At 43.8% G+C, this 23,960-nt stretch overlaps 1 protein-coding gene across 1 annotated transcript in view; it reads left to right on the forward strand.

Annotated features, from left to right (window-relative positions):
- Positions 1-436: 436 nt before the first annotated feature.
- Positions 437-23,960, forward strand: part of EGLN3 (egl-9 family hypoxia inducible factor 3) — a 28,826-nt gene continuing 5,302 nt past the window's right edge. The window contains exons 1-2 of the mRNA XM_060098175.1: positions 437-1,006; positions 23,722-23,841. Coding sequence (XP_059954158.1) covers positions 650-1,006; positions 23,722-23,841 — 477 coding nt within the window. The 5' untranslated portion in view covers positions 437-649. The remainder of the gene's footprint in view (positions 1,007-23,721; positions 23,842-23,960) is intronic.

Genomic DNA, 23,960 nt, shown 5'->3' on the forward strand with positions numbered 1-23,960 from the left:
CAGCCTAGAATGTGGCAGTAAACTGTGCTGTTAATCCATTTGCATTTTCAGAGTTGGGATGCAGGTTTTCAAGTTTATTATGGGATTTTATGCAAAACAATATGCAAATCGATAGCATTCTAAAAATGCCGTCTGTTCTCCAGCCCCTCTCCTGGTCACAAACAAGGGAGGCTGGAGCCGGGCTCGCCGAGCTCCTTGGGCAAGGGGTAAACCCTGCGGGGTGACGGGCCGGGGGTGGGGGGAAGGGCTGTCCCGGAGGCGGTCCTGGGGCGGAGCCTGGGCGGGGCCCGTGACGCGCGGAGTCGGCCTGCTCAGGGGCTGGACCTCAGCTTCTCCCCGCCTGGGGCCGCCGCCGCGCCAGTGGTGGCTCCGCGATTCCAAAAGGGGCCCTCCGACTCCTCGCTGGGCCAGTCCGGCGCTGAGTCGTGGAGCCCCGCACAACTCCCGCTGGTCCCTGAACGAGATCCCTCCTCTCCAGAGTTGCGAGCAACTTTCCCCTCTCCCTGGCGCCGCTGTGTCTCGGGGACCGTGGCCGTCGCAGGTAGCTGAACTCCGGGCCACTCTCCCTGCGCCTCGGCTGAGCGCGCTCGCAGGTCGCTCTCTCTCCGGGTGCACGCTGGGGGTCCCCGAGCTCGGCTCTGCGGGCGAGATGCCCCTAGGACATATCATGAGGCTGGATCTGGAGAAGATCGCCCTGGAGTATATCGTGCCCTGTCTGCACGAGGTCGGCTTCTGCTACCTGGACAACTTCCTGGGCGAGGTGGTGGGCGACTGTGTCCTGGAGCGAGTCAAGCAGCTGCACTGCAACGGGGCCCTGCGGGACGGCCAGCTGGCCGGGCCCCGCGCCGGCATCTCCAAGCGGCACCTGCGGGGCGACCAGATCACGTGGATCGGGGGCAACGAGGAAGGCTGCGAGGCCATCAGCTTCCTCTTGTCCCTCATCGACAGGCTGGTCCTGTATTGCGGGAGCCGGCTGGGCAAATACTACGTCAAGGAAAGGTCCAAGGTAGGACGCGCGCGGGTGCCCGGCCGCTGCTGCAGCCCGCGGGGACTGGGGACGTTCGGAGTCCGTTGTCTGTCGCCTTCGCAGGGCTGCAAGCGAACTTTAGTTTTTAACCAAGAAGCAAGAAGTCCGCCTGGTTGCCCCTACACCTCCCACTCCCCCGCCCCACGTTGGGACAGATTATTAGAAACATTATGTATGGTCCGAGACACGCGAACTCATGATCTTAAATGTCCACTTTCAAGTCACCTAATATTGCCCGTCAGCCCTTCACTGTGTTCAGAGGGGATTCCAGAGTGTGATTTCACAGTGTGGCATTTGCTTTGTGGAGTTTGGCAGGTGTGGGAAGAGTTTGACCTGTGAAGGAGTAAGGCTCGTCATCATCACTTTCTAGTGCTGCCCTTGGCTTTCTGCGCCCAGGACATTATTTGATCATCCACTTCAGTTGAAAATTCTCTCCTGGTGCTGAGCCCCAGCCCCCTTTCCTAACTATCAATTGCTGGGGAAATCCACTGAGAACAGCCAGTTAAGTGATCAGAAGAGGGTAGTCAAGTACCTCTGGAAAGAAACCATGTTTTTGTTCAAATGGCCAGCAGTCACTCCCCGGGTGGTAATTTTTCTTGGAAACATTTACAGGTAGATTGGCAGAAATACGGGAACACGGAGTACCATGATGTTGGTGCGTGTACGTTACGTTGGGACAGTCGAGTTACTCAGTCTTTTCTACAAATGATAATCCAGCCAGTTTTTCAGGGCAGTTCTGAGAGTGATTGTTTACCTCTTTTATTGTGGACTGGTCAAGGGGCACTCGGAACTGTAGACAAGTTTTACTTTAACACAGTGAGGCAAAACATAACTAGCGTGAGAAGGAAGGTGAACATTCACCTATGCACTACTCTGTCACACTGGCAAGTGGTAAAGACTGGAAGTGTATAGAAATGAAGGGGTTGGATTGGGCGAGTGGAATAGAGAAGAGATTGCTGTATACCTTTCAAGCCAGGAGGACATGGTTAGAATATCTGAAAGCACTGTTTTTAATAGAATGCAAATAAAGTAAATCTTAGAAGAAAATGCTGCTTCCTAAATTTTACTTTGATTAGGGGAAAATTCAGTTAGCCGGACTCTGGAGAAGATTGATGGTAAGGTGTTTCTTTACTCTTGTTGCATCGTTTTGGTGATGGAGTAGAAAGCCATTTGTCTTGATTAGTTTTGGTTTTGCACTTGTTTTGTAAATGACCGCGCCTTTGGGATGGGGTCAGGAGGGGACCAGCTATCCTCAGTGTTGAAGAGGTGTACATAGCTTCAACCTAGAACAGCAGGTGGCTCCTTATCAGTTTTTTAGAGTTTCTTTTAAATTTTGGTGTTAGGAAATTCACCCCTAGCACTCTAGGAACAGAATTTGCTCTGCGGGAGGGAGATCAGAATTCGTTGATAGAAAGAGGTCACTTACATTTGAAAGTTAAGTTTTTATTGGTTTTTGTTCTTATTTTAGCTTTGACTTAATGGACAATGGTAGGGTTTTAGGCTAGAATTTAACTCCACAAATTGAATGAAAAACACTGTGTACGTCTGGGTAAGGAAAAATAAAAGATCTCTAGATATGATGTTTCAATTATGGATTATCATCTGGGTAGAACAAATAACTTTTCAGTTAACCCTTTCAGAAGGTGACTGTGAATTGAAAAGAGAAAATTCATCTTTTGTCCACTGAAGAGGCATCTGCCCATACTTTGATTTCCAGCTTTCCTTTAGCGGTTTGGCAGAAAGTTCTTTATTTCTGCCCTTTAGAAAAATCACCTCCAAATTGGGATATTCCTTGGCCAGCTGAAACCAAATGTAAACCAGGCTTGAGCAAACAATTATTGTGCGTACTCAAAAAAAAAAAAAAGTTTGGTTTGTTTGTATAAAGAAGTCTCCTTAGTGATGTCTTTTAGCCCTGGGTCTCTTACTTGAAGTTCATTATTAAAGCATTGTAGAAACACATTCTATTTCTATATGATTTATATTAGTTCCACCTTAATTTAACCTTATTTACTTCTCTTCCCTCAACTGAGTGCCTTACTCTGTGCTGTTTCCCAGAGTAGTGATATAGACCCAGTTTCCTGCTCCATCCTCGAAGCAGGTATTCAGTAAAAACTAAATTATTAAAAGGTAGAATTTGTACATTTATTTTAAACATTTATTTGTAACTTTTTATTATGGAAAATTTCAAACATATATAAATGTAGAGAGGCTAGTATAATGAGCTCCTACCACCCATTTTCAACAGTTGCCAATATATACATTTACATATTTTAGACCAGTTTTTTTTTAGGTACTTTACATTTCTTGGTGTTATGCTTGTTAATCCTAATGAAATACTTTTTTCCCTGAACTTTTAAAGGTCATTGAAGAAGGTAATAATTCTCTTTATCTCAATGAAACAATTGCAGAGGCATTGGAAATAGAATAGGAATATAGTGGACCTAAAATTGAAATTGTGGAAGGGTATGGAAAGAAATATTAAAGTGTTCCCCTCCCTGCCACAAAAGGTGTTAACTGATCAGAATTTATCTACCTCCGCTTTGTTGGAGAAAAATCCAAGGGTGCTGAAGACTCTGGGGCAGATGTTTCTATGATATACAGCAGTATGGTGCCCCCTAACTTCAAGCACAATCATTGCTTTCAGGCTATGAAAAGATTTCTTATCTGTTACTCCCTATTGGAGAACTTAGATCATATCCAAGATAAATATTGGTCCTCATTTGCTCCTTTTGCTTTGGCTGCCTAGATCTTGGACATGGCTGTTTTCCAGAGAATGTGTAATTTATAGAACCCAGAGTGCTTCTGCCTGCAGCAGAAGTTAGTAACTCTAATAATAATAACTACCTTTTAATGAGCCGTTGGCTCCGTCTGGTACTGTGCTAAGCACTTTTCAGACACCGTCTGACAGTCTTCAGAACCATAATCTTTGGCAAATTGAGTAATTAAATCATTTGTCCAAGGACACGAAGTCAGCAGTAAATGCAGTTTGTCATAGGGGTTAGGGTCTTGGACTTGGGGTGACTAACCTTGTGGCCACAGGTAAGTTGCACAGTTTTTTTTACCAAGTGTGAAATGAGAGAGAATACCTTAAAGCTTTGGCGGGGGAAGGAGCATGAAATAAGACAGTGTACATAAAATTCTTAGCAGAATTCTGAGCCTTCATAAATGTTCTAAGGAGAGATTTGGGAGTCTAACCCAGGTCTGTCTGAGCCCAGAGTTTGTGTTTTTGACTCTTAGGTTCCTACTTACCCTCCTTTCCTTCCCTCAGCAAATGTTCACTCAGCATGGGGTACTGTGCAGGGGTGGGGAGACAAAGGTGGACAGGCATCATCCCTGCCCCCTAGAGCTTACATTCACGTGTACTTTTGAACTGTAGGATCCTCTAGCCCACACTTGATTATTCTCAAGCTTAAAAAAGAAAAAAGACAAAACCCAAACATTGAAGTGGGTCAGTTAAGTACATTTGAAGAAGAGAATGGAATGCTGTGCTAATGTTTTCCTACTGTTATTTGCAGGAAAAGCATTTGTTAACCAGCTTGGTTGTTAGGCTCCCCAACTGGAGTAGCTGTGGATGATAGGGTTACGGGGGTTGTGTTATGAATCAGCAGGTCAGTCCTCCCCTGGAAACTGTACAGAGAAATGATGAAACAGCAGTAAGTTGTAGATAACAGAAAATATGTTACAAATGGTGGATTTGTTCCTTTGCTGCTAGAGCAAGAAGTTTTGACCCTTCCTTCTCCTGTGATATCAGGAATATTCATGACTCGATGGAGCTTAGCATGGTTGTAAACTACTTTAGACAAACCTGGGGTAATGAATTTCAAAGATCAGGATCTCTCTCAGGACCCAAGTGCAGGAAATGCAACGGGTTCACAGAAGCCTGAAGCCATGAACTAGGAACTAGAAAGTCCTTAACTTCCAGGAGAGCTGGTGTGTTAGTTCTTTTCTCTGGTGCTCTGTGGCCTCCATCTTTGCTTCTCTGCTTGTACTCTTTATTTCTAGCCCTCTCTACCTTCTATGCAGCTTTTGCTGCTTTTCCATGCGCACGGCTCAAGATGGCTATCCCACAGTGGCCATCTCAGCCTCAGTTTGAGTTCAACAGAGACTTGACTAACATTCTAGAATCCCTGTTTTCATCCCCTGAGAGAGGACCTGTCAACCTTGGGTGGGGATGGTTTGGGAGGGCATGTGGAATCATACATCACAAATACAGTTGCCAGGGCCCATGAGAGGTGCAGTTCTTAGAGCATGGGGTTTGGGGACTAGGCATCATACATGGTGTCTCTGCAATTAAAATCTTAAAAATTTATCTGTGAATAAGGTATTTTAGAGCTTCCCTGGTGGCGCAGTGGTTAAGAATCCGCCTGCCAATGCAGGCGACACGGGTTCGAGCCCTGGTCCGGGAAGATCCCACATGCCGCGTAGCGACTAAGCCCACGCGCCGCATCTACTGAAGCCCACGCGCCGCATCTACTGAAGCCCACGCGCCGCATCTACTGAAGCCCGTGCGCTCTAGAGCCCGTGCTCTGCAACAAGAGAAGCCACCGTAATGAGAAGCCTGTGCACCACAACAAAGAGTAGACCCCGCTCGCTGCAACTAGAGAAAGCCCACGCACAGCAATGAAGACCCAACGCAGCCAAAAATTAATTAATTAATTTTAAAAAATAAGGTATTTTAGGGGGAGGAGGCACTGAGTTTGAAGCACTGGAACATCTTTCTATAAGGATGTGAGGATTCTTAATAAAAGGTTTTGTACAGCCTCAGTGACAGTGAAGCAAGTTTCTCCATAGGGTGAGTTTTCATAGTGTTCTTTGTCTATTTTGTTGAATGACACTTGGGAACAAAGAAAAGAAGGTGCATATGTGTGTTTCCTTTATAATTTCTTTTTTTTTTTTTTTCCTTTTTGCGTTATGTGGGCCTCTCACTGTTGTGGCCTCCCCCGTTGCGGAGCACAGGCTCCGGACGCGCAGGCCCAGCGGCCATGGCTCACGGGCCCAGCCGCTCCGCGGCATATGGGATCCTCCCAGACCGGGGCACGAACCCGCATCCCCTGCATCGGCAGGCGGACTCTCAACCACTGCGCCACCAGGGAGGCCCTCCTTTATAATTTCTTTTGTTCAATTTTGGGCCACTGGCCACTCCACCACGACCTTGTCTGCTTGCAGTGAAGCGGGAAATCAGGGGGTATCAATTTAATTTATTCTTTCACAAATCATTAAATGCCTTGAACTGCGGTAGATCTGTACATGGATGGGAGAAAGGAGGTGGAAAGGGATGATAAAAGCACCTAAAGAAGTAAGCTGAAAGTTGAGTGGCGTGAAGTGGTTGTCACCAACTTTGTTTTCTCTTTTTCTGGTTAAACAGACCAGTTTTACACTGATAAGTCATTTTTGTTTCTGTTCTTTGGGCTTTGTCCAATTTCTCTCTTTACTTAACATGAAGTGACTAAAATAAGTGACCAAAACTATTAGGACTTCAATAATAAAGGTTTTTGGAGCTAGGGAGGTATCAGAAATTACATTTGTCCAATTCCTCAATCATTCAGCAATTAGGTGGTTTTCGTATTTGGAGAGATGAGGTCTTGCATAGGCCCTTGAGAAGAGATTGGAGTAGGTCTTGGGCTTGAGCAAAGTGCTTTAATAGAGAAGGGGCCACCTTGGTTGGGGTTGCTTCATAAGTCAGGTGGACAGGGAGACACGGTCGGTAGGTTAAGTCAGCTGCATTAGTGTCTTATTTGGGAATTTTTTTTTTTTTTAAGGAAAAGAAAAAAGTTGCTCTACTTTATTAACTATTTTAAGCTCAAGAAAACTAGGGCTAGGATGTAGCCTCTTAAAATCAATCATGGTCTTTAATTTACCAGGAATATCTTAAAACAGTTGCTTATCTCATTTGTCCATCTGGCTCTTTTTTTGAAGAAATTAGAATATGTTCACCATTTTCAGAATTATTTATGTGGAAAATAGGTTTTAAAATTCAGGTGGCCAGTGGTTTATAATTTTTAAGTATAATTCTGACTTAAAATTGATTAGCACCCATCCTTAGGTGGGAATTAAGTAGCCAATCTGTGCATTCATCTTGTGGGTGTCATGAATTATTTCCCTTTCTGACCTTACTCAGCTCAAGCAAAATTTGTAAATTCTTCCCTGATTCCCAACTCTGGCTAGAAAAATTTCAGATTTTATAAATAACAAGCAGTCTTGGAGTTGCGTGTTACAACTCTATACTGAAAATGCATCGTGTCTGGGAGACTTCTCTGATGAGCTTAAAACTGGGGGTGGAGTTTAACCCATGATAAGCAGGGCGCATCTGAGAAGCATCCTAGCACTTGAGGATAAAGTTCAGAGGGCATCTCGCCTTTGGACCATGTTTGCTCAGTTTGGCAAGACCTCTGATTTTGACTCACCTTTGTGGCCTCCAGTAAATTAAATGACAGTTTGACCCATGTCTACTGAACACCAAGGAGCAGCTTGCAGGTTAGCACTACGGAGAAGGTTATTAACTCTTTGTAAATTATTATAGCTACAGACTTGATAATTCCTTTGCAGCAGCACTTTGTAGCTGTTAAATAATATTGCTCTAAGAAATGAGTGTCATTTTTCTCCAATGTTTGTCAAATGCACATGTTCTGACAGTAATGATAATTCAGATGTATTCTGCTAGGCAACTGCCAGGGGTGCCCAGTGGGTAGCTGAATCCAGAGACGCTGGAATTGTAAATTCGACAGACAAATCATTTTATGATGCCAGACTAAGGAATTTGGCTTTGGCAGATTGCCAGGAGCCGTTGATTTGGCTCAGATTCAGAACTATGTGCCTGTTTGCCAAGCAAGATTAGTTAGCTTGGTTCTTTATACATAGAAATTTGTACCCTGTTTCCCTCGATTATTTCAATCTTAAACCAATATGGCTCTTACCTTAATTTTGTATCTTCTTTTCATATTGATTTGTAGGTGAGTCCCTATTCTTGTTTCTGGTGAGCTGGTAGTGACTGAGTGTCATATTTTTTACCCCCTGCCTCTGCCCAGTCCCAGCCTTACAGACCCATGGGTTTGCTGCTGTGTAATGCAGGCTTTCACATCTTGTGTTGGTTTCATTTGGTTCCTGCTTACTGAGTGTCCTCCATGTTCAGTACAATGTTAATACCTCCTAAGTCAAACCAATTTAATTTTAATTTTTAATTTTTAATTTTTAATTTTATTTATTTATTTATTTATTTTTTGCGGTATGCGGGCCTCTCACTGTTGTGGCCTCTCCCGTTGCGGAGCACAGGCTCCGGACGCGCAGGCTCAGCGGCCATGGCTCACGGGCCCAGCTGCTCCGCGGCATATGGGATCCTCCCAGACCGGGGCACGAACCCGTATCCCCTGCATCGGCAGGCGGACTCTCAACCACTTGCGCCACCAGGGAGGCCCTAATTTTTTATTTTTATACAATTTTTTTTTTTTTTTTGCAGTAAGCGGGCCTCTCACTGTTGTGGCCTCTCCCGTTGTGGAGCACAGGCTCCTGACGCGCAGGCTCAGCGGCCATGGCTCACGGGCCCAGCCACTCCGTGGCATGTGGGATCTTCCCGGACCGGGGCACGAACCCATGTCCCCTGCGTCAGCAGGCGGACTCTCAACCACTGTGCCACCAGGGAAGCCCTTTATTTTTATACAATTTTTAAAGGTTACTTTCCATTTACAGTTACTACGAAATATTGGCTGTATTCCCCGTGTTGTACAATGTGTCCTTGAACCTGTCTTACACCCAATAGTTTGTACCTCCTACTCCCCCACTACCATTTTGGCCCTGCCCCCCTCCCCGCTGGTGACCACTAGTTTGTTCTCTGTATCTGTGAATCTGCTTCTGTTTTGTTATATTTGTCCATTTGTTGTATTTTTTAGGTTTCACATACAAGTGATTCATACGGTATTTGTCTTTTTCCATCTGACTTATCTCACTTAGCATAATCCCCTCCAAGTCCATCCATGTTGCTGCAAATGGCAAAATTTCGTTCATTGTTATGGCCGAGTAGTATTCCGTTGTATATATACCACATCTTCTTTATCCATTCATCTGTGGATGGACAGTTGGGTTGCTTCCATATATTGGCTGTTGTAAAGAATGCTGCTATGAACATTGAGGTTCATGTATCTTTTCAAAGTAGTGTTTTCATTTTCTTTGGACATATACCCAGGAGTGGAATTGCTGGGTCATATGATAGTTCTATTTTTAGTCAAACCAATTTTTCATTCTTTAGGAGATGCAATGATCACCGTTTCTCAAGTTCTGGAGTAAATGTACCTATCTCATATTAACTCTTATTTTTGTTTCCAAAATGAAGCCAAAATAATATCACCATATAAAAATAATTCCAAAATACAGAGATTCAAAGAATATGATAGTAGTCTTGATTATTTGCCAGTGGGAAGAAGACAAATGGAGGGCCTCCCTGGTGGCGCAGTGGTTGGGAGTCCGCCTGCCGATGCAGGGGATACGGGTTCGTGCCCCGGTCTGGGAGGATCCCATATGCCGCGGAGCGGCTGGGCCCGTGAGCCATGGCCGCTGGGCCTGCGCATCCGGAGCCTGTGCTCCGCAACGGGAGAGGCCACAACAGTGAGAGGCCCGCATACTGCAAAAAGAAAAAAAAAAAAAAAGAAGACAAATGGAAAAACACAATTCCAGGTGTCAGTGACATCTAGCTTTGGTTCTCTTAGGGCAACTGGAAGTTGTTTTGAAGTATTCAGGATAATACTCTTCTTTCTGAGCATTGCTTGGAAGTAAAGAGGCACTGTTTTAAACAGTCTGAACATCTGGGGGGAGCTTGCTCTGTGTTCTCCAGACAAATAGATCACAGATCCTGCCTGTGCCCCTCCCTCCACATCCCCTCCCAGTTCTACTTATCTGTCTAGTCAAACCTGAGGGACTATTACTTAGAAATCTCAATACCCCACACAAAGTTGGCAGTGAGTCTTTTTTTTTTTTTTTGGATGGCTTCTTTCCTATTTATATTGTTTTGCAGTTTAATTTGATTGTTTGGAGTAGATAAACAAAACTGTTTTAAACGTTGAAGGTTCATTCAGGAATGTGCAATATTATTGGTCAAAATTTGGCTATTTTGTGCTGTTTTGGCTTTTTGAGGGTTTTTTTTAGGCTCCCTGTGGAACCTTAAGTTTTGTCTTTTTTTAAAAAACTAACTTTTTTTCTCTTTCACAGTAGAAATCCTTGAGGAGGGAAGTATTTTAAAGATACCTACTTTAATCAGAAATCACCTACCTTGGGCTTCCCTGGTGGCGCAGTGGTTGAGAGTCCGCCTGCCGATGCAGGGCACACGGGTTCGTGTCCCGGTCCGGGAGGATCCCACATGCCGCGGAGCGGCTGGGCCCGTGAGCCATGGCCGTTGAGCCTGCGCGTCCGGAGCCTGTGCTCTGCAACGGGAGAGGCCACAACAGTGAGAGGCCCGCGTACTGCAAAAAAAAAAAAAAAAAAGAAAAGAAAGAAATCACCTGCCCTTGGTTCTTGTTCTCCTTGTGATCCACTTTTTTTTTTTTTTTTTTTTTGGTACGCGGGCCTCTCACTGCTGTGGCCTCTACCGTTGCGGAGCACAGGCGCTGGGCACGCAGGCTCAGCGGCCATGGCCCACGGGCCCAGCCACTCCACAGCATGTGGGATCTTCCTGGACCGGGGCACGAACCCGTGTCCCCTGCATCGGCAGGCGGACTCTCAACCACTGCGCCACCAGGGAAACCCTTGTGATCCATTTTAATGAGCTTTGCCAGTGTTAAGCAGTATAAAACCCAACGTTAATCAAGCAGTCTCCATGCTTAAAAAAACAAAAACAAAAACACACCCAACTGTGCTCTCTCCCCATTGTCCACGGTATATGCTGTGAATTTAACGTGCCATTTAAGGCCCTCCACGTCTGACCCCATCTGACCTTTCTACATTTAATCTCCCACTGACAGCCTTCCTTCCCTCCTGATCCCTGAAGTGCTAGAAACGGATTTGCCAGGCAAACCAAGTTTCCCCATTGTCTTCTCCTCAAAAATCCTTCCTCCTGCCTTCTCCGTGAAGTTCCCTTCTGCTTCCTAGAACTCTGTGGGTGGCTCAACCCGGGCCACCCCAGTACATTTATTTCTTTGCTGCTTACCCTGCCTGCCCCTCATTTACCTATTCAAATTCTTTGAAGGCAGAGACTATTAAGCTTGATATATATTTTTAGTGCCTCCAATAGTCCTTTACTGTTGACTTAATTTCATCTTTAAAAGGAACTTCGATTTTAAGGATGTCAGGGTGTCAAAAAAAAAAGCTATAAATATATATATATATATATATTTTAGAAATTTCATGTAATGTCTGAAACATTTATATTAACATATTTCCATACAAATAACCCAAAGAAAGTTTAGTATGGTTTGTTTATTTGTTTGTTTGGTTTTTTATACTGCAGGTTCTTATTAGTCATCAGTTTTATACACATCAGTGTACACATGTCAATCCCAGTCTCCCAGTTCAGCACACCACCATCCCCACCCCACCGTGGTTTTTCCCCCTTGGTGTCCGTACATTTGTTCTCTACATCTGTGTCTCAGCTTCTACCCTGCAAACCGGTTCATCTGTACCATTTTTCTAGGTTCCACATACATGCATTAACATACGATATTTGTTTTTCTCTTTCTGACTTACTTCACTCTGTATGACAGTGTCTAGATCCATCCACGTCTCAACAAATGACTCAATTTCGTTCCTTTTAATGGCTGAGTATATATGTACCACATTCCATTGTATATATGTACCACAACTTCTTTATCCATTCGTGCTATAAATATTTTGTTATGCCAAAAAAGAAAAAAGAGAAAGAAAGGTTTTACAACTTCTTCCCTAATTTGATGCTAAAGGGTTTAACTATTACATTAACAGGCTGTGAGGGACCATCTCAAAGGAGGGACTTTGGCTTTGTAAGGTTTTTTTTTTCTTAGTTCTGATCCTCTATGCTTGGCCCTAGAAAGTTCCAAGTCACATCAGATCCTGGCAGCTCATACTTAGAGGTCTGCCTCAGAGAAGCCCGGGACCACGAGGCTAGGAGCCTGGCTTCTGGTCCTTGCTCAGACCCTGGCAGGCAGCATTTCAGGACCTTAATCTCCACTTCTTTAGGAACAAGGTCGATTTTTATTTTTATATTTGAACTTAATTTGGTCAGTACCTTATTAGGCACTGGGGTGGACATTTTACATTTTATTTTGTCTCACTGTGATCTTTGGCAAGTCAGTTCTCTGAGCCTCACTCTCATCTATAACATGGGTACAATAATATAAATCTACCTCCATATGATAAGGAATTCAATGAAAATTGAGACTATAATTTTATTTGAGAGGGCAATTAGGTGCTTTCCGTGCCTCTGATTGGATTCCTGAAGAAGAGATCTGACTCTATCCACAGTCACACCCCAGCGCTGACAGGACAGTAATCCTCAGCAATGCTACAGAGTTGTAATTGGAATGTTTCCTGCCAGTTTCAGGAATCACGATGCAAAGGCTGTGCCAGAAACTGCCCTATAGGAATTCTTCTCACTTCCTGCTCTACCCACTACCTCCTGTTCTCCAAGTTAACTAGTGCAGGTGACTAATTCTAATTCCCCTTGACCTTTTATTATTTAGGGTGAGGCGTTGCACAAAAACTCTTGCTTTGCCACAGCAGCAGCATCATCCCCTGGGAACGTGCTGCAAATGCATGTTCTTGAGCTTCTCCCCAAACCTAGTGAATCAGAAGCTCACACGTCCTCCAGGCAATTCTCATACAGGCTGAAGTTTGAGAACCACTGAATAAAATGAATATGAGGAGGCTAGATGGGGATGGTGCTCTATCTTCCTAGAGTTTCTCTATCAGTGAGAAAATAGGCGTTCAATCAGTTGATTGGATCTGAGCTTATTCATCACTAAAACTAAAAAATGCAAGTGTTTTTTGTTTCATTTGGAAAAATTTTGAGCAAAACACATTAACATGTTAAGTACACACACACACACACACACACACACACAACACACACAATTTTTCTATTATTTTTTCTAATAAAAGTTAATTTTCCAGAACCAGAATTGGAGTATAATTTGGAACTGATTCTCTCCTGTTGCGTTGAATGGAGGGGAACAATCTTTGTTAATATCTGTGCAGTATTGCTCCCCTGTATCCTACAGCCTGGCAAGGAATGCAAGCTCAAGGCACCAGGGAGAACAAGAAAGCATCGTAGTGATTTGGGGTGAGAACCAACTGGAAAAGAGCAGATGATTGTGTCAGTGTTGAGTATCTATTCTGTGCTAACTGAACACCACACAGAAGCCTAGGGTTGTTTCTGACCCTTTAGGGTAAGATGGCTGAGGTGTGGGACTCTTTGGGGAAGCAAAGCCGAAAAACGAATCCAGCTTGACTGTAATCAGAGGTTTTACTAGGTAGAGATTGGAGAGTAGCTGGCACTTGCCTTTTCCTACTTCTGCATGGAGGGCTTTGATTTCCCAGTTAATATAGTTTGAGCCTCTATTTGATAAGCCATGATAATCATCTGAGAATCCTTTGTTGTGTTATCTTGAAGGAAGACAATTTCATTCATGGTCACTCTGGAAATAATTGCACCTGTTTTCAGTGAACAACTTTTTCCTGATATTTTAGAAGCAGTGTTTAGCAGTGGGAAGACCATGCTTAGTTCTATAATGTCCCGTAAGTCACTTTTTGTCTCTCTCAGTTTCCACGTTTGTAAAATGGGGCTTCTCTTGGAGCCCCATCTTGAAGGGACATAGGTACAATTATATTCACCATCGCTGCCCCCTAGACTCAGAGCCAGGCAACTCCTTTATTTCTAGTCCCCTTGCCGCTCCCCAAAGTAGTTTGTTTTTTTGTTTGTTTGTTTTTTGTTTGTCGGCAGGCGGACTCTCAACCACTGCGCTACCAGGGAAGTCCCCCAAAGTAGTTTATACATTTCTCTCAGAAGAGCCTTTTACTTTTCACGTGTCTGAGTGGTCCTCTAGATCTCACCCCTCCTGTAAGCCATAGTGGGTCTGTATCCAGCGTATACTAATTCACTTGATATTAGAAAGTTCTATACTCAGTGAATTCTAATTAATGTGGTAGTAGTGGAGTTAAGAGTCTCCTGAATAAGCTTTGCACCTGAGTAAGGAAAATTTGTCTCATCCCTGGGATTCCTTTGGAGTTTACCAGGTGCCTTCCCAAGGGAAATATACTTTGTATTTCCTTTAAAGTTTTTTCTTAATTGGTCATTTGCTTTCTGACTTTGAAAAAGTCTGAAAACCTTGGCTGGTGTTCACCTGAGCTAAAAGGAAAGGTCCTGGAGAGGCTGACTTCCTTCCACAGACCCCGAGGTAAGGGGAAGAGCAGCCTGGGGAGAAGACTGATTGCTGACCAACTGCATCCCAGTCAGATATGGGGCTACAGAGCTTAGAGTTGGCTTGAGTTTGTCCTGCAGTGGGAATAACCAATCAAAGGCAACTTGGACACCTAGTGTTTTGCTGCAGGACTGAATCAGTTTCCTTTGCTCTCGGCTTTTGTTGAAATACAACCCCACCTGCACCCTACCCCCTACCCCCTTCACTGCCCTGGAGCTTTTAGTTCACAGACTCAATACCAAGGACACTCTTTTTTTCTTTCTTTCTTTTTGCATTTTGTGATTTTCTATCATTATGGCAAGGGTGATAGGCGAGGGTGAGAAGAAGTCAAATACTTCAAGAAGAACCGAAGATCTTAGTTCTCTCAAAAAAAGAGGTGAACCGGTTAATGTTAGACAAAGGATAAGCTGCGCCGGTAAAGCGTGAGCTCACTCTCTGAGGCCAGACTAACTGGCTTCCAAAAGGCCGGCTACCTAAACTCCTCGTGTCTCGGTTTCCTCATTTGTTAAATGGAGATAATAATGGTTCCTGCCTCATGGAGCTGTTATGAATATTGAATGAGGTAATATTTGGGAGGCACATAGAACAGTGTCAGGCACGTACACATGTTTGTTCAGTAAATAAATGTGCCTCCCGAGTTTCATGAGTTCTAGTTCTGACTTGCTGTGTGTCATTCCTTTCATTCAGCAGATATATTTTTCCAAGTGCTGAAATCCAAATGTGAGTATAAGATCTGGTTTCCTAGAAAGTTCTTTAACTTTTTCTTTTTCCAACATAGTTACCTTGTCCCACGTTAAGACTCCTCAGAGCGACTGGGAATTGCAAGTAAAGTGTTTCCTGGTTTCTCGTAAGAACATTGCTTCGAGGCATTTTTCTTGACATGTTTTGATTGGTAACTATATATTTTTGTATATTACTCAATAAAATCTTGTCTTACCAACTGTATTTAAGTTATCATGGCTTCCCTCAAGTATTTTAGGATTCATTCCAGATGAGAATTTAAAGCCGCCCGTATTTAATTCTCTGACAATCCTGTGGTCACAGACATTCTTTTTTTTTCTATTCGGCTCAAGCCTTTAGAGAGCTACATGTAAAGTTTTATTTACTGATAAGTCTGTTTCTCACATCAAAGGAAGTTAAACGTCCCTACCCCCATATTGCCTTAAGGATTACTCATGAATTTGTTTTTCTATAAGAATAAGGTAACTTCTAGGTCAATATGATAGCTTCCAGGGTTAATGGCTTCTACCAAAGACTTGTGGGCAGGGTGACTCAGGGCAGGTGACCGCTGCTCATCTTCCCCTTAACCTGGAAATTAAGTGAGAGAATTTGTGTATATTGCCACCCTAAAGTGCTCCCTGGCTTCATGGGTCTTCAGGAAATGGCACTTGTTAACGATTTGAGGAAAGGTAGCGGAATGGATGTGGTTAAATGCCTGTGTTAATGTCCTCAACCCAGGGCCTGGCTGACTTTTGCGGATTTCATAATTGCAAGGAAGCCCTTACTTGAGTACATTTCTCTGGTGACTGGGGTAGTGATGGGGGAGGGCTTTCCCGTGCCGGTTCCCTCCGCGGGCTGCCGGGCTGTGTGCTCGGGTGTGGGCTGGCTGCCACCCTCACGCAGCGCACGTAGCCCTGTCACTCAGCCGTCACCCCGCTGGCCGGGAGCCAGGCCTCTGCGGGAAGGGCCGCCTTCCCAAACCCAAACAGCCTGTATTGCTGTGTCGATGTTCCGGGGCCTGTTTACTGTGCTTAATTGCAGGACTCTGCTTGAATCCCCTCCAAGGAGAGGAATTAAGCAGAATTCGAAAAGGAGTGACAATAGTCTCTTAAACTCCTGGCCCCTGAGAATTTCAGTGGCTTCTGGGGAAGGGCGATTCATTCAAGTTCAGGGTGATTTACTCAGGTTCATGCACGAAGTACAGGATCCCCTGAAATAGAATCTTGATCTAGTTCAGTTAGACCTTACAAGCCCGTGAATCCTTTGTGACCTTATGCATGCTTGTGTGTGTGTGTGTGTGCGTGTGTGCACATCTATGCATATTTCTGAGGGTGGGTGTGGGAGCCCAGCGCTTTAATGTAAGAATCTCAAGAAGCTAAGAGAACTGAGTAGAAGGTTTCAGAGTCTTGATAGTTGTTGATAGTTGGTTGAATGATCCCAAAGTTAGGACCAAGTTCATAGTAAAGAGGGGCATTGATGAAAAAGGTCTCCCCGAGGACAGGTTTTCAAGTGAATATGGTAAATTCCCTGCCCTTCTAGGCAGGATGCTCTTGCCTGATCAGGAGGAACCAGCAGGCCTACTTCACCAGAGCAACTGAGAGTTGCTTATATCAATAACTTCTGATTTTTCATTTTCAGAATTACTGAAGCTCCTGCATTTCAGCAAAGTTCAGGTATGGGAGCATAATGATTATTGTTCTAAATTGGAGGTGAGGTTATATGTAGCAGAGTTCTGGGTACGTGGGTTCAGGGAGAGGAATTTTTCGTGTGGATTTAGGGCGCATGAGGAAGGCAGACGTTCCCAGGATAGAAATAGAATAGTAGAAGACATTTTAGTGAATAACTTGGGGTTCGTTTTCAAGATTATTTCCCTGATGGATATTGACTGTCTTATGTGCTGAATCTTCTGAATTGTATGGTCAGATGCTGAAACTTTGGGAAGGGGAACGTGGTAGCTGGACACAGTTCTTGCTATTGCCCACCAAGAGCATATTTCCCATTTCTCCCTCATTTCGTTACATCAGTCTTTAACTAGGGCACTAGGAGGAAGGAACTAGCTAGGCTTGCTCTTAACTAACAAGACAGGTCACAAGCAAGATGCCAAGATAACTAGTGACAGTTTGCATACTTGTTTCCTTAAAGTGCCTATATTATCTCCAGCTAATTTCTTTATGCCAATCTAGATGCGTGAGAATGAATATAAAGACTCTAAAGCACTTTTTCTGCTTATGAGCTGTTCATCGTCACACTGAGAGCTTGCTTTTTTGTAAGAGACTGGCCGCAAGGTGAACTCTTGTTTAGTGACATTTTCTTGAAACTGTTGAAGAAAGCTTTGCATAGTTGCAACTATGTTGTAAAGATGCATTATAAATATTGTATTGTAGGAATTTAAGTGATTTAGGAAATATATGTATATTTTTAATTTTTATTGAAATATAGTTGATTTACAATATTATGTTAGTTTCAGGTGTACAGCAAAGTGATTCCCTTATATACACACACACACGCACACACACACACACTCACACACGTATTCTTTTTTAGACTCTTTTCCATTATAGGTCCTTACAAGATATTGAGTATAGTTCTCTGTGCTATGCAGTGCATCCTTGATGGTTATCTATTTTATATATAGTCGTGTGTATATTTTAATCCTAAACTCCTAATTTATCCCCCACCCCTTCCCCTTTGGTAACCATAAGTTTGTTTTCTATGTCTATGAGTCTATCTCTGTTGGGTAAATAAGTTCATTTGTATCATTTTTTAAGATTCCACATGTAAGTGATATCACATGATTTTTGTCCGATTTAGGTAATATAAATTGGACCCACTTCTGGCCAGAAAGCTTCAGCTATTACATTTGCTTAGCTGTTTTTCCAAGCTAAACAAAGTGCATGGCCTTGTGTATTTCTTTTCAAGTCTTTACACATCTAATACTCTATGTGGTTAGTATTTTATGGTAAAGAGAGGAGGGATCCTGGGCCCCCACTGCTATATCCAGAGCGGACATGGGGGAAGGACTTAAGGGGAGAGAGGTTTGGCAGAGGCCTGTGCAATGTGGATGGCACTGAAGGATGAAGGATACATCTGAGCCTGGTAAAGAGAAATGGGGAAGGTGACTCCTTGTAGCTCAGGAAGTAACACAGAGTAGCTTGATCTCTTAGGAGAGCCTCAGACAGTGATCTCAAAATCCAGTCTGATATGTTTTTTTGTGGCCCTGATTTAACAATCAGGATAAAAAATGTACAGGAGAGTTTACATACAAATCCGGTTCAGTTCCCTGCTACTGTCCTAAAATCTGAAGATTTTGTAACACCGGCCCCTCATTGCCAAGGTTAGAAAATTCCCTAGTTATAGGTAGCATAGTACACACTCTAGAGTTTTGACACATCTATACCTGGTTGGCTTCAATTTTTTATGTTACTTGCAAGTGCCACAGGCTATATGACTTTGCCAGCCCCGGGTTCGAAGCTACAAAGCACTTAGGTAGGATCGGATCCCTGAAGGGGAGACATTCTGAAGCCCCAGTGGAGGGGAAGACAAAAACATGCACATCATCAGTTTTAAAAATAGTTGACATTAAGCAGCATTTAGTGTGTGCCAAGCCTTGCACTGTTTTACATGGATTATCACCTTCAATCCTCATAAACCCATTTTTCAGATGAGAAAACTGAGGTGTGAAGAGGATAAGTACAGGTTATTCTGCGCTTAGGTTACATTTTATTAAAATATGCTCTGCTAGGGACCGTTCGTAATTCAAAACAAATCCTTACCAAGATTGTCTGGTATTTCTGCTTCACAGTTAGAGGGGCCTAGCATTTGGCCGTGGACCAAAATACCAGTTTAAAGGTCACTCAGCTTGGCAGCTTTGAAGTTATGCTATTCTTGACAAATTTTTAAAAATGGATTCATATTTATTGCAAATTTGGTAAATAAAATGAGACTTGATTACTATTTTAATTTGCTGAGTTAAACTTTATGTAAAACGTCACTCTCTTTTTTTTTTTTTTTTTTTTTTTGCGGTACGCGGGCCTCTCACTGTTGTGGCCTCTCCCGTTGCGGAACACAGGCTCCGGACGCACAGGCTCAGCAGCCATGGCTCACGGGCCCAGCCGCTCCGCGGCATGTGGGATCTTCCCGGACCGGGGCACGAATCCGTGTCCCCTGCATTGGCAGGCGGACTCTCAACCACTGCGCCACCAGGGAAGCCCCCGTCACTCTCTTTTTAAGATCAAGTCATACTAGTGACTGACGCTGAAGTCATGAGTGATGTAAAATACGTTTCTGTAAAACATCTATGTTGTTGATTGCTTTTAGAGAAGTGGTGAATCTGAGTGGAGGCTGGGATGGGACAGATGTATCCCCTTCCCACCCATGAAGAGACAGTGGAGGTCAATGATGCCAGTTTTTTGAAATGGTGTATATATGCGATCAAACTGGTTTCAATTAAGAACATTCTGTTTAGGCACTAGGATGGAAATCCTGGACTTTGCTTTTTCAACTTTACCTTTGGGATTGATGAGATATGGCTTTTTATGAAGCCAACTCAGTAATACCCCTTAACAGAAACTGTTTTCTTTTCCACCTGTGGCATTTGGGGAGCCGATTTTATTACTTGGGTTTGGCTGTCAAAGTTCTATATGTCTGGGGCTTCCCTGGTGGTGCAGTGGTTGAGAGTCCGCCTGCCGATGCAGGGGACACGGGTTTGTGCTCCGGTCCAGGAAGATCCCACATGCCGCAGAGCGGCTGGGCCCGTGAGACATGGCCGTTGAGCCTGCGCGTCTGGAGCCTGTGCTCCGCAACGGGAGAGGCCCGCGTACCGCAAAAAAAAAAAAAAAAAAAAAAAATTTCTATATGTCTGTGTACATTTTCAAAGAATCCTTACTTACACATTTACTGCCTGAACGTGGCCGCCTAGGTATCCAGAGCACATATCTCTGGTCTAGAGCCAGTTTGGGAGCCTGGGAGGGTTTCACCCCTCTCCACTCATTTCCTTTTGCTACAGAGCTATGGAGAAGCCTCTGGGGATAGTGCAGGGGGTGGGGGGTGTCCACGATGGGGCCATAGGAAGGGATGGTGAATACATAAGGGGACATGTGGATTTATCTGCCCATCCAAGAATAGAAGTATAGGACTAAATTGTATGTGCTATTGCAGGTCACACTAACATGTTATTAAACTTGTATAAATTTCAAATATTAATCTAGTCTGCAAGTTCTGGCAGATAAAAAGTCGGTGATAAGTGAGACTTCCTCCTGATGGGTGTCAGTGTTATTGCGCAGCGTGTTTGTCACGTGATCATTGAAGTACTCTGGTGATGTTCTCATTGTCCTGGCGCGTTCTCCTCCTCTGTACACTCTAAATCCCTTCCTGGCTTGATGAGGTTTGGATAGCAGCTCTGTAGACCTAACTGATCAGTTTCCGGGGTTTGTTTCTGCCCCGTGCATGATTTGGCACAGAAACGCATGATGTTATTGAAGTGAGCCTTGCTTCTCAGCGCATCCTTAGCCTCCTGGTTTTAGACTGTGTCAAAACCCAACAGATACTGGGAATGTGCCCAAGCCAAGACCCATCTCCTATGGCTCTTGTCCAGAAAACACTGATAAAATTGGCCTGTGTAGTTTCAACAGGCCCACTGAGGCTCACAATGATTTGCTTGCATTGTTTTGAACTTGATGCTATGGTTTCAGGAACCAGGAGAGAAGGTGAAGATTCACTCTGGCCAGAAAAATTCTCTATATTTCTCTCCCTTAAGCAATCAGATACTTTGCTGACACTTAGGAGTTTTGTCCTAATGATGAGTCCCCTGGAATGTGCCAGCTCCTTCTCTATGCATGGGTTTTATAGACGCAGCAGTACATACAAAAGGATGTACTTTTGTGAGTTTGTATCTCTTTTTATCAGTATTTAATCTAAGCTGAGTCCTGAGGCAGTTAAGCACTTCCTAATGCCGTGAAGAACTCTGTTGCTGCTTCTGGGGTTGATGCTTCGATAGAGTCTGAGATCTTCTTGGACCATCAGAGGCTGGGTAACCCAAGCCATTTTTTACAGGAAAGAAACCAAGCCTGGGATCACATGATTAGTTACAGAGTAAATTAGATGGCAGACATCCAGACCACTGACCTTTTCCTTCGAGTAGAGCTGTTTAAGACTATAAGATTATGTAGCATTTTTTTGAATTGTATTTTATTTATTTTTTATACAGCAGGTTCTTATTAGTTATCTATCTTATGCATTTTAGTGTATACATGTCAATCTCAATCTCCCAATTCATCCCACCACCACCACCTCCCCCCACCCACTTTCCCCCCTTGGTGCCCATACGTTTGTTCTCTACATCTGTGTCTCTGTTTCTGCCTGATTATGTAGCATTGATGGAGTACTTTTTCTTCTTTTCAGAGCTTCACAGTGGGGAGAGGCTGAGTTGGTAGGGAATTCAGCCTATAATTGTTTGTGGCTTAAGTGACTTTCATTATTGGCTCAGTGGTGGCTCTTATAATCCTAATAGCTGCTTCCAGGGATGGGTAATTCCCTAGTCATTATAGGCGACTTCATTTATCTCTTCTTCCCCAGCTAGACTCATCATTTCTGTCTGCTACCAATCACCTTTCCCCAAGCCATCCTTTGCTTGGTGGTACCAACATTTGTTAAATCTCGCTTGCAGTAGCCTCAGAATTCCACCTCTGAAAGATGTTCAAGCTAACAGCCTAACTTCAGCTCTAAGATGACATTGCATTGACATTTTAGACAGACATTCAAAGGCAGGATATGGGGATTGCTAGCCGCATAGGGATATAACGTTTGAGAGATATGGTGATTTAAGCCTTAAGATCAGTGTAAAGCCAAGTTACTATTCAGCCTTATTATTATTATTATTTTTTTTTTTTTTTTGCGTTACGCGGGCCTCTCACTGTCGTGGCCTCTCCCGCTGCGGAGCACAGGCTCCAGACGCGCCGGCTCAGCGGCCATGGCCCACGGGCCTAGCCGCTCCGTGGCATGTGGGATCTTCCCAGACCGGGGCACGAACCCGTGTCCCCTGCATCGGCAGGCGGACTCTCAACCACTGCGCCACCAGGGAAGCCCTCAGCCTTATTTTTGTTCTAGTATGCAAGAAGCCTTTCAAGTACATGCCTAGTTCATGTCTTCGTGTTACCACTGGGAGTGACTTGACACCCTTGGTTTTGAAGCTGATTCATTGAGCCACTAGTGTTATTAGTTTGGGCTCTACCTGACTGGTTATCTTACCAATGAAACAGTCTTGCCATTTATGAAGGAAAATGTGAACTGGATCGCTACATGTATGTTTGAGGATATGCTTTAGAATGACAAAAATCTCTATTGATCTAGGCAGAAAGTAAGCTTACTGTTTAGAGGAAAGAGCTGTTTGCTATTCATTCATTTATTTATCGAATTTTAAAACAAAACAAAACACAAAAAGGGAATTCCCTGGCGGTCCAGTGGTTAGGACTCCGTGCTGTCGCTGCTGAGGGCCTGGGTTCAATCCCTGGTTGGGGAATTAAGATCCACAAGCCCCGCGGTATCCCCCTCCCCTCCAAGAAAAAAATTAAATTTAATCAGATACCTTCTGTGCATCAGGAACTGTTCTAGACACGAAGAATACGTCAGCAAACGAAACAGAAAAAATATCCTTTTTCTCATCTTATGTTACCAATATCTTCCCTGCATGTATCTCATCCCTACAAAGATATTTTAGAAATAAGGCAGTGTCCTGTGAAAAGAACTGGCTTTTTACACTTTGTCTAATTTTTTCTACTCTATGCTATAAATTTTCCAGGGAACAATTAGAGATTTGTTACTCTCTTCGTAGTAATTCCCTAATAGTAATCTTTAGTAGGATTTTTAGTTTGGCTTCCTGCTTTATTTCTCCACCTGACCGATACAGGTAGCGCTTGGGCAAAAGGAAGAGAATTTCAGGTTATCATTTAATTTGATAATTGTCAGTAGGAAGAAGACAAGCATTGAAAAATGCATTAAGATGTGTCTGTGGCTTTTTCTGTGAACTGGATCTGACGGTCATCTGTGCCGACAAGTCGGGACACAGCTTCCATCGACCCTCCCCTCTTCTTTCTGTCCTAAGCATTTTATTGAGCAAGCCTAACCTTTTTCTCCTTCGTCATTGGTTCCTGTCTCTTTGTAAATGCAGGTATCTTTAGCCATTGATTAAGACAGTGGGCAATTCAGTGATTCAGGGGCACTTGTCAATAATGCATAATCCCTAAACTCCAAACCTAGTGATTATGATTTTGTGGCTCTAGGGTGGGAACCCAGAACCTGCTTTTTCAAAAAGAAAGATTGAAGAAAGGCGGGGCATCCTAACTACAACCATAGATACTGTTCAAAATGTTCTAGAGTTGTGGGAATATTGTTGAACTACTTTCCACTGGGCTGAGCCATAAGGTATAACTTGGCCGTTAATCATATATGCTGAAGAGTCCAAATTCATGTACTGTACGTGAAGTTAAGAAGCCAACAGTCACCTATGTCATGTGGCACCCAAGGAGACTGTGTTACTCAGCTGTTCACTGGTGGCAGAAGATTGGTTCAGCTTTGTTAACCAGCTTCCTTGGGATTTCTCCATAGGCGATGGTGGCTTGCTACCCAGGAAATGGAACAGGTTATGTTCGACATGTGGACAACCCCAGTGGTGACGGCCGCTGCATCACCTGCATCTACTATCTGAATAAGAACTGGGATGCCAAGGTACTTGGATTCATGGGAGTAGAGTGAGGGGTTAGGAACTATAGGAAAATAATTCAGATGACTTAGAGGAAAGTTTGCAGTTCATAATCCCCACTGATGAGTCCTTTCTATTTCATATT

The sequence above is a fragment of the Mesoplodon densirostris genome, chromosome 4 (assembly GCF_025265405.1).
Source record: "Mesoplodon densirostris isolate mMesDen1 chromosome 4, mMesDen1 primary haplotype, whole genome shotgun sequence".
NCBI lineage: Eukaryota > Metazoa > Chordata > Mammalia > Artiodactyla > Ziphiidae > Mesoplodon > Mesoplodon densirostris.